Genomic DNA, 11,388 nt, shown 5'->3' with positions numbered 1-11,388 from the left:
CTGACCACTTCTGCTTCTGATGACCACTTCCACTTTCGCATGTTCTTTTTCTTCATCTTATATCGTCTATCTTTTATCATCTCCCTTCTGTCTTCTCTTTTCTCTTGTATCTTCAATCTGCTAAATTTAATCTTCTATCTTCGTTCGCATCTTCCGGAATATTACCTGGCGAGTAGGAGCATTGCTAGATATCCCACAGCAGATTTTATAGCAGTCCACTATGGGAGTGGACGCTGTGCACACTACACATATACACACATATAACTATTTGCAAAACGCTTATAAATGAACTACACTTTTTAATTTCCAGCAACCTCTGTGAAATATGCAAAATATGCTTTAGACATCCAATTTTTAACATATACATAAGAACTTGGCAACCACAAGATTTGCCCCAGTACCCAGATTTTACCCATGGGTGTTGCCAAGATTACATCCACAGGACTTACCCTGCACTCAGACTGCATCCACAGTGGTCTTCTCTCAGAGTCTCAGGTCTCCACTTTATCATTATATCTTCCATTCTCTTTATCTCAGCTCTCTCTTTGCACTTTAACGACCCTCTTATTACACTTTACCACTCAATTTTCTATCTCTCCCATTTCTCTTTATCACTTCCCTTTTTCTTTATCCCTCTTCCTTCTCTTTGATTCATTATCTCTTCTGCTCTTTCTCTTAATTTCTAATTTATTTTTCTTCCTTTTCTGTTTTTCTTGTTCCTTTCTTTTTATGTCTCTGTTCTCTCGATCCTCCCAGCATTTTCTTTATATCGCATCCCCTTTCTCACTCCTCCTCTTTCTCTTCACCTCACCTTTTTCTATCTCCCTCCTTTCTGTATATCTCCCTTCTTGTTCCTCCTCATTATCTCTCCCTTTTTCTCAATACCTCTCTTTTTGTGTTTTATCTCTCCCCCTTTCCTTGATCCTCCTTTCTCATTATATCTCCTCTTTTTATTTATCTAATCTCTTTAATTTCTTTTTATTTCCTTATTTTCTCATTATCTCTCCATTATCTCTCCCCTTTCTTATTATCCCTCTTACTTCTTATTGCTCCTCTTTCTCCCCATCCTTCTCCTTTCTCCTCCTTTTTCATGATCTCAGTTTTCTTTATCACTCCCTATATATCCTGCCATTTGTTGTCTCTTTCCTTTCTCCCTATCTCTACTCTTATTCATAATTATATTTGGAATATTTTGCCCATTTTCCCCTTGCCTCTGCCTCAGTAACTTACATATGCACTCTCACATTTGCACACAATCATGCCAACCCACATGCACACATACTAACATGTACTTATATATACACATCCATAGTCACACACATTTATACATACATGCTCACACACCCTAACACATACGCGCTCACACACAAACATTTACACATACGCGCTCACTTACCCATATACCCATCCATGCTTACACACCTATATATACTTCCATGCTCACACACCTATATACACTTCCATGCTCATACACAAACACACATACATTCCCACACACAAACATACTTGCATGCATGCATGCATCCTCATAGGTATACACTTTTTTTCTTCCTAGGAATGTTAGCCTGCTGCCAATTGTATAAAATGAAAGTGCAGGTTTTCAGAGCAAAAAGTGTTAGACGAAGCCTCTAAAGAAGAATATAAGAAAATAAAGTTCTTCCATCATACCAAACGTGGAAGAAGAGAATACCTTTTTCCCCTGCACTTTCTATTCTTAAAGGAAGATTGTTAGCGTACATCACTCAGACGTTCACCGGCTGCGGCGATGCAAACGTTAACAATCTCTCGCTGCCGGCACGCCTGCAAGATGTGCTTTAACAATCTCCCCCGTGGGAATTCCCGGCAAGGGAGATTGTTAAAGCACATCGTGCAGATGCGCCGGCAGCGGAGGCTGTTTACGCACATCGCCACTGCTGGTGAACGTCTGCGAGATGCGCTTAGGCAAGCTCCCGTGCCGGCACTCCCCCCATTGAAAGTGCCAGCAGGGGAGGCTGTCTCAGCGTATCGGAGAGTAGGATGCAGGCCCCCGGCACCGCTGTGGGGGATCTGTATCCTAACCCTGCTGCCTGTCCGGCGCCCGGGACTTTATGTCCCGTGCGTCGGGCGCTAGACCCCGAATATAGGCCGCACCCCCACTTTAAAGATTTAGATTGGGGGGGGAGTGCGGCCTATATTCGAGCCAATACGGTATACATTGATTAATTTGTGTGCACCCAATTATTCCCCAGTAGCTTTTCTAAAAAGGATATCCTCTACAGTTGAAAAAAATCAAAGGTATATTAGTTATGGCTGGAGACTAACTGTTTAGTGAATCAGCTGATGGATAAAACACCTTTCTTTCTTTTGCAAAATTTCATAGTCAAAAGGTCGGCAATCTAAAACAAGCGTCGAGGCATTCAGCAACACCGAGATCAGCATCAGGGACCATGTCTGGCCCCTTCCTGGGGGTCAACATCCGCCATACACTGTATTTAAAAGAGTTTAGAGAGCAATCAACGATCGCCTCTTAAACTTCAAAGGTGTCGCTGAAATGCCTCTATCACGAGGCATTCAGCGGCACTGAACACTCACCCCAGGATGCGCTGTGACTGCTCCAGAGAGTGGTCACAACCGCCACTGCGAGTGATTTTGCCACTCGCAAGATGGCGGCGTGTCCTGTAAAAAAAATAACAAAGTTGGAAAAGTTCGCCAGAGGGTCTCCAGACCCTCTAGAGAACTTTGGCTCCACTTGCAGGTTGAATACAGATACTGCATTCAACCATGCAAGTCAATGGATTCCAGCTTTCTAATCACAATGTGATTAGTAAAATCAAAAAAAATCTAGTAAAATTTTGAAAATAATTTAAAAAAATATGAAAAAAAAGCGGAGGAACCACTCGGTTACAGCAAAATGTAAAAAAGTCCAAAAAGAATAAAATAAACAAAATTAAAAAAATAAAGTTTATTATTTTGAGCAAGTGCTAAAATTAGCGCTGTATCTTCCCAAAAATCTTTACATGGAAAGAGTTAAAGTGAAAGCATTTCAAATACATTTCAAAGGGGTGTCTAATTTAAAAAAATGAATGGTTTGATGGGGTAAATTGGAGTGGCCGGGCTCAAAATCAGGAAAAAAGTGCACTTCCCAAATGTGGCCTTTTAACCCACAAACACCAGACAATTCCATGCATGTGTGGTATCACTGTACTCGGGAGATGTTGCTGAACACACATTGGGGTGTTTGATTAATAAAAATTACTACCACAAACTTTGGCAAAGGCTTGTGGTAGAAAAAAGATTAAAAGGTTAAATGCAAGAGATTAAAGGGTTAAAATACTACCATTTGAAATACCTTGAGGTGTCTAGTTTTCAAAAACTATATGGTATGATGGGGTAAATTGCATTGGCCAGCTTCAAAGATACCCGAAATAGGACATGGGGAAAAATTACCAGATTTTGAAAAAATGGTTTTGCAATAGCAAAACACTACTTGTACATGTACTTATTGCAGAAAAAAGCAAACATAAAAACATTGGGTATTTCTAAACTGAGGACATAAAGTAGAATCTATTTAGCAGGTTTTTTCATTATTTTTTTTTGGATGATTAAAAGATTTTTCTGGTAAAAGTCAGAAAATGTGTTGTTTTTTTTTTTCAATACAAAAGATTAAAAAACAGCCTGGTCCTTAAGGGGTTTAAATCAGCAAGGGACAAAAGCTTTGTCTAACTCAAGAGAGCATAGGTCAGGCTTTTAATAATTTTTACCAGACCTCATGTAAACTACTGAAAGAGATTGAAATAGAAGATATAACTGAATATTTTAGAAATATAAAAACAACAGAACAAATGATAGACCCCAATAAGCCAATAACTGAGAAGAAAGCTTGGGGAGCGACACATAAATTAATATTTAGAAAAGCCCCAGACCCTGGTGGTGTTAATAACTTACTCTTTAAACTTATGAAGGATAGACTAGGGAAGCAGCTTGGGTTCACATTTAGTGACGTTATTAAACAGGAGAGCATACCGAAAGATATTGTCCTATGAGACAATATTATACTCATCTTGAAACAAGGAAGGAATGTAGATGAGATAACACTTAGAGGCAATTCTCATTAATAAATACAGATTTAAAAATGTATTCATCCATCCTTGCTGAAAACAGCAAAATCAGAAATAATACATATTGATCAAGTACATTTTATTACGGCTAGATTTGCAACCAATAATTTATGGAGAAGTGTTGACATATTGGTTTGTGCAAAAAGGAAAGAGATTTCTGGCCTTGTCCCTAGATGCTGAGAAAGCATTTGACTGGACTTGGGCGCTGGCCAACTCTTCGTGTTCGTCTTCGTGGGGGGGTGGAAATCTTCATATTCCGTGAATATTCGCCCGTTCCTGTGTTCGGTTTGGGCTAATATTCCTGCGCATTCTTCGTGTTGTTTTTTTGCCGTTTTTTGTAGAAGGGGTTAAAATAGGGTTAACGTGGTACGGACTACACAGCAGCTTTGGCATCAGGAGTTTAAATGTCTATACGAGCAAATCTATTGGTCGCCTGCAGGGACCTCCTCTGCCATTAACCAATAAAGTACACCTGTACTTCATTGGTTGATGGCAGACGAGCCCCCTGCTGCCCACCAATCTATAGTTGCTGTGGTACACCTAAAAAGGTACTGGTCTATACCTGATAGGCACAGGTCAAAGTGTTGCACCACTTTGCACCATGTTTGGTTATTCTATCATTTATTGTTGGTTGGTGTGCTTTTTTCCATACATATATTGAGTATATTTGAAATTGTGCACTTTTCAAGGGATCCCTGGGGAAACATTCCTGAAAAGGAGAGAACTATTTTGGATCTATAAATCAGGCATCCTAGCTCCTAGATGTATTTTATCTATCTGTTTTTAATTTGATGATATTTAATACATGGTTTTTATTTTTTTCTACACTATATTCTAGTGGAGAAAAAATATACACCCTATCTTTGGGTTTAAAAAAAAAACACTGATGCATGTATGTGCTTATTGCTTATTGCTTATTTGTACAACTGTATGCAGTATGTAGTGATGTGTTTATATATTTGCAATATGTAATTGCACTGTTCTGTGCTTGTTGGTAATCTTATTGTAAACAATTGCAATATTATATTTTTTTCATATTTATATATAATTGAGGCAGTATTATCTCCAGATCTTCAGTTATCACACTGTATAGTTAAATGTTTTCTCAATGTACCTATTGCTGTCACTGCATATCTTTGTACATAATGCATTGGTGCATCTAGATCAGTGCAGCTAGGGATATCTACAAATGTATTTGCTTTTTTATTTTACATGTTTGTTTCTGTTTGTTGTGTAAATTGTACATTGGTTTTATAATCAGTTTACTACTGCACTGTAATTTGCTGCATTTCTCACTGTAATTGTACAAAGAATGTAAATATGGGTTCTATATTTACTATAAAGTCTAATGAGTGAGACAAACCTGCGTGTTTTTTTATAGCTTAAAAGCAGATGAAAGATAATGTTGAACAATGACTGACCTGGTAATGCAAAGACAGGAAAGTTATGATCTTACAGTCTAGTAACCTTTGGCAAAAGACATAAGTCCCTTGCCATACTACCATTTATTTATGAGGCATTTACAAACCTTTAAAAATATTTTAAAAGTCATAAGGGTCTCGACCTGTAAAGTATTATTTTTAGTTATTGTTGCAACCCCCAGTTTAGAATTAGTAGCGTTATATACAGTAGTATACTTATGCAATATGTAAAATTAACTTAATTCGGTATCTTCACTGTAGCATTAAGTTTGTAAAAAATAAATGTATTTATGTTTTGATGACAGTGTACCAATTTTGTACAGCAAAGAAGCGTTCTCTGAACTATTTTGAAATATTTCTCTTTCTACTAATATATCTCCCTCTTTATAATAGCCTAGTCGCCATGGGAATTCCCAGTCACATTGAGCAAGGCGTAAAGTACGGTTAAATCAGTGCACATGTTGCATTCTTATTTGTGAAATTAACAGAAAAGAGAGATAGAACAAGAGAGCTAGAGAAGGAGGGGAGAGAGATGGAGGGGAGAGGAAAAGACAAAGATGGGAGGAAGAGATAGACAAGGCAGCAAGTGTGAGTCTACGGTTAGTTTAGTAGTGTAGTATTTTTCAGCCCCCCGTAACTAACATGCACGCATAATAACCCATACGCTGACACATGCTAACACAAACACATAAACACCATAAACTAACACCATACACTAACACACACTCTTACACCTTACAGTAACAAACACACACTAACACAATACACTCACACACATGCATGCTAACATCGTACACTAACACACACTATAATGCCACATGCTGACATACATTAATGCAGTACAGTAACACCCTTGACACCATATGTTCACAAACACGATATTTATATATATTCTTCTCACTTTATCTCCTATCCCATCATCTGTGAATCTCACACTGTTACCCCTCCCTTTTACCTGTCTTCACTGGTAAAGCTGTCACTCTACTGCCACCCTCCTGTCATGGGGTAATATAATGTGCGTTACGTGACCCATCAGGGCATCTCCATTATGGAGTACATGGGGGAGGAGGAAATGATAGAAGCATGGGGAGAGAGAAGGGGGGATGAGATAGAACGAAAGGGGAGTGAAAGATAGAAAAGAGAGCAAGAGATATCCCAGGATAATTAGCTTAATGTATAAGAGGAAGGGAAATTCAGTGTATGGGAGGGTGCAGAGTCAGAGGGGAACTGTACATATATTTCACATCTGATGGTTTAATTGTTATTATTGAAATAGGTGGCAAAGTGAATGAGCACATGCTGGGGAAAACAAGGTTCATGTTGTAACCATAATCATGAGTATGGGAGTTGGTTTGCTGTGTGCAAGAAAAGGAGGAAGTAAAGGAAAGGAAATTAGAAGTCAGTTGACTGAAACAGTCATGAGGAGAAGCATTCAAGAAAGATATTAGCAGGGCCAAGGGTACGGTATACAACATCAATGTGTAAAGACATGGGATTAAAATGCGAGATAGCATGAACCTCAAATGAGGGGGGGGGAGAATGATGAAGCAGAGGGAATAGGTTGAAAGTATAAGTTGAAGAGAGTAGGAAACCTACACCACCACCCTTTCTGCCATTAGGTCTGGGAGTGTGAGTGGCAGTGGGAGAAGCACTGGTGCATGAGGTTAGCCAGGTTTCAGTAAGAGGAAGATGGTGTAGGCTACTAGAGGTGACGTGGTCATGCATGGCTGTTATGTAACCCTGTTATGATAAATGTTTAATTGAGGTTCCCTATCTCCTAGCACAAATCTGAGACAATTGACAAAAGAACTCTGCATCACACAGGCTTCGTTTGCAGGTGTATCTACTTTTAAGTGTACAATTTGATGTTGTTAGTAACTGATGAACAGTACTGCAGCTCCACCTGCAGATGTCACTGTTGAGAAGGGCAGTTTCAGAACCCAGGCAAGATAGTTGAATCTACCAGGAATTTACTCATCAGGAAATTTTAACAGCATAATCCTGTTTCTGTCCAAGCAAAATGTTTCGTTGTTGTTCAAATGTCTTTTAAATCGTCTGTACTATTACACACTTCTTGTAATGCTAAGGAGTTGGCATAAGTTGTAATGCCAGTTGTATAAACGATATTGTTACCAGTATTAATCTTCATGATTATTTAAATTGGCATCAATATTATATCGTGGTGTTTCTTTATAATCATTGAAGGTCTACTGAGGCTGAGCAGGGATACAGTATCATGTCCTACAATTTATAAAAGTTTATAACCCTGATCATGCCTGTATATGCTTATAAATATGTTATTATTTCCCCTCCATTTTTTCTCAGTTAAAGTTAATTAACATAACAACTTTATACAATTTACCATTGTCCAATATAGACATGGAAACTGGGAAGGGACCAACTAGCTTTGTAGGAAGCCCAATTACTAAGGAGAGAGTTAGTGGTTAAATAATCTTACATCATCATTTTTCAAACTACTTAAAAAAACTCACATGCTCAGAAGCATACAATCTGTTCCATGTGCCTTAATACTCTCCAACCTACAAAAAAAAACAAATCAGACAATATCCCCACTACCTTCCAGATATTTAAGCCAGTTCTCTTCGTAACCTCCATTACAATCAAATTATCTTTGACCAGACAGACTCAGATTTTTTGTCTCATTCCCTATTATTCTCTTAATAGAGTCAGACCTACAGGTGCAGATCCCTCTTCTCCTTCTATACTAGTATGTCATATGTGCTTTTATGTTATTGCCAATTAAGTATTTTATTAATTTTAATATTTTTAATTTAAATTCACGTTAATAGCTAAATTTAATCTTCAGGCCCTCTGTAAGAATGTTAGGATGGTAATTACATCCAAATGGTATCTCTGGCCCCCCTGCCTGCTGGAGCCCCATACACAGGTACTAGTTGTTCCCCCCTCATTGTAGCCCTGCAAGACCAACTGAGATGGTACAAATCGCTTGCTTTTACTACTGATGTCCAGCTGACCTCTCATTGACCTGTCATTCTTCCCCAGGTATATAACAGGTATATAAATTAAAGAAAAATAATCTCTATATAAGTGCCTTTAACGTATGTATAACAACTAGGTCATAAATGTTAAATCTGGAGAATCCCAATTAGGTTTGCACATTTCTAAATAACTGTTAAACTTTTGTTGGCAGTTGTGTGCATTTATAAAAATGTATATATTTTATAAAGAATGTGAATCGTTTTTTTTTTTTATATATTTGACTTGCAGATGTTTAGTGTAAAATTAAGGAATGTTCTATGTAATGTAGTAATCATGTTATGATATCAACCAAACCATATAACATTAAGACACTCATGACAAAGGGACATCATTTACAAATATTTGCTCATTTATTTTATCGTAAAATATTCCAACGTAAATATATTCAAAGTAAATAATACTGTAAAAAATACCTATACACTATACAATGTAAACTATGTTAGATATCACATTGCTGAATTTAATAGCTCAGTAATATAAATTAAATCTAAATATTAAAATGTATACATCTAGAAAATTACATTAAATCATTGAGTGTCAAGCTAGTGGACATCATCTGAGGTTCAAAATTGTATTCTGTTATTTAAAACATTAATACGGAAGTGCATTATAAACTACAATAGCTATAATAAGGAATGGTGTTTCCTTCTGGAGCCAATGAAGACAGTAGGTTGCCAGCACCTGCTCCTGAACAGTGATCAAAATTATAACTTAGTTCGGTTTCTGATTTAAGGTCATACATCAGGTACTGGTCAAACTCGTTTTTGTCGACGTCGCACACCATTTGACCTTGATGAATAGGGGAAGCTACTTTGCCCATGTCTTCAGGTTCTGATAATGGAGAGGACTGTCCATGTGACGGCAGATGAATATCTCTGCTAGATATGAATGCTTGGCCATAGTATGACTGCTGAGAAATCATCCCATCCCTTTGGTATCCCATGAAGCTCTGACCAGGGCTTTCCTGACCAGTGTGTCCGGTTGGTGGCATCTGATTGCTATTTAGGGAGTTGACAGGTCTCCTCTGACACGAGGAGGGGGCACTGTAGTTGTAAGGGTTAATTTGGAAGTCTTCGTGAGCAGGAGATGTAAAGTGGGCATTGCCATTCAGAGACATGTGAGATTTTGGCATTGTGTAGTTTTTGGTATATTGTCCCATTGCCTGATGGTTTCCATAGTGGTTGGTTGGTGTTAGCTGGCAGGGTTGGTTAAGCTGGCTGTGTGTGTGCTCAGGATACCTTTGGTTGTAGTTGTCCAGGCAGATTCTTTTACCATTGCCCAAAAGAGAAGGTTCTTGTTGCTCAGGTGTGTGGATCATGTCACTGTCAGCACCCTTCATTCTCTTAACCTGCTTCTTTCTCCTTGGCCTGTATTTGTAGTCAGGGTGATCCTGCATGTGCTGCACCCTCAGCCTCTCTGCTTCCTCCACAAATGGGCGCTTCTCTGACAGAGTCAGGGACTTCCAGGTCTTACCTGCAGGGTAGACAATAATCATATTAGCTATTAGCCATTGGTGTCATGTAACATTAAGCAATTCTTAAATATTTACCTAACTAATGAAACAATGAGCCACAAAGCAAATTAATGGCCAAAAATTGAATTTGGAACCCTCAACAATCTCTATGAAAATAAATACAGCGGTAGCTAAAAAATCAGTGTGTACATTAAATCTTACAGCTACCGATCTATATGATGGTGATGCATTTTGTTCCCTACATACCATGCTATGATATACACAGATATACATTGTTAGCAACTTATAAAAAAATAGATGAAGAAAAGTATATTGTTACCAAAAAAACATACAATATTTAAATACCGAAAAATACAGTTTGCATCAGATTGAAGACCTCTCGACAGATACCGTACTAGATAAATGGTAACATATGCAATTGTTATTGCAATTAAATTGGCTGTATTACAGTAGATGACAGAAAACATAAAACGCCTTCTACGTGTTGCCCTAACACATTGATCCCCTATCGCACCCCAGACCCCGATCTCCTCCTTACCAAGCATCTTGCTGAGCTCCGCGTTGTGTAGGTCCGGGTTCTGTTGGGCCAGTCTCTTGCGCTCGTCTTTAGCCCAGACCATGAAGGCGTTCATAGGGCGGCGGATCCGAGCCTCAGCTTTGCTGCTGGGGTTGGCAGATCCGGATTCACCCTTTATCTTGCCCTCTGCCAAGGAGTTTTGTGGCTGTTCCCATTGGTATTGCCCCAGTCCAGACATCATTTTCTGGTCGTCGCTGGAGTAGCCACCATCAGGACTGGTCATGTCTAAATAATCAATTTGTGAGATGGTTTGCAGGCGGTCAATTGTGGGACTCTGAGATCCTGCCCTTGGGGATAAGCTTTAGTTCTTCCAGTTCTCTCTAGAACGCGTTACAACGTGTGTCTGCCTCCAGGCCAAGCTCAGAGGGCTATAACAAGCGCTTCAGCCAACCAGCGAGCGGCGTGACCAAGAAAGGTGTGAAGGGCGGGGCCAGCAAACACCTCTAGAGTAATTATCCTCAGACTAGGCTTCCAGAAAATTGTAAATGAGGATTTAGGTAAATAAATCAACAGGCTAAAAATAACAAAAAAAGATACATTTCACTAGATTAAAGGAGTTTCTGTTTTATTATTTTTTTTGCGGATTTGTCACCTGTTTTCAAAGAAATTGAATTAATATTACTACAAGTTAATGTCAATATAATTTAATTTATATACAGGATGTATTTTGAGATGTAATAGAGGGAAATATCTCCTGTTGATATTTCATATATTGATTTTATATCTGCCACTGACTACATTGGTTACATTGTAAGCATTTGATCTCTTCAATTTGTGCTTTGGGTTGACTGTATAGCA

General features: G+C 38.5%; 1 protein-coding gene across 1 annotated transcript; it reads right to left on the bottom strand.

Annotated features, from left to right (window-relative positions):
• Positions 1 to 9,146: 9,146 nt before the first annotated feature.
• On the bottom strand, positions 9,147 to 10,813 carry LOC128497736 (transcription factor Sox-17-alpha-like). Its single transcript, XM_053467898.1, has 2 exons — positions 10,552 to 10,813; positions 9,147 to 10,012 (listed from the first exon to the last, which is right to left on the bottom strand). The coding sequence occupies exons 1-2, from the start codon at positions 10,811 to 10,813 to the stop codon at positions 9,147 to 9,149; spliced, it is 1,128 nt and encodes a 375-aa protein (XP_053323873.1).
• Positions 10,814 to 11,388: the final 575 nt, after the last annotated feature.

The sequence above is a fragment of the Spea bombifrons genome, chromosome 5 (genome assembly GCF_027358695.1).
Source record: "Spea bombifrons isolate aSpeBom1 chromosome 5, aSpeBom1.2.pri, whole genome shotgun sequence".
Taxonomy (NCBI): Eukaryota; Metazoa; Chordata; class Amphibia; order Anura; family Pelobatidae; genus Spea; species Spea bombifrons.
This window is presented reverse-complemented; position numbering and strand designations above follow the sequence as displayed.

Bases quoted from the DNA above. Each gene is read 5' to 3' on its own strand.
- LOC128497736 (XM_053467898.1), bottom strand. From the start codon at position 10,813: ATGACCAGTCCTGATGGTGGCTACTCCAGCGACGACCAGAAAATGATG. The intron at 10,013-10,551 runs GTAAGGAGGAGA...TCTACCCTGCAG, and splicing joins GGAGCTCAGCAAGATGCTTG to GTAAGACCTGGAAGTCCCTG.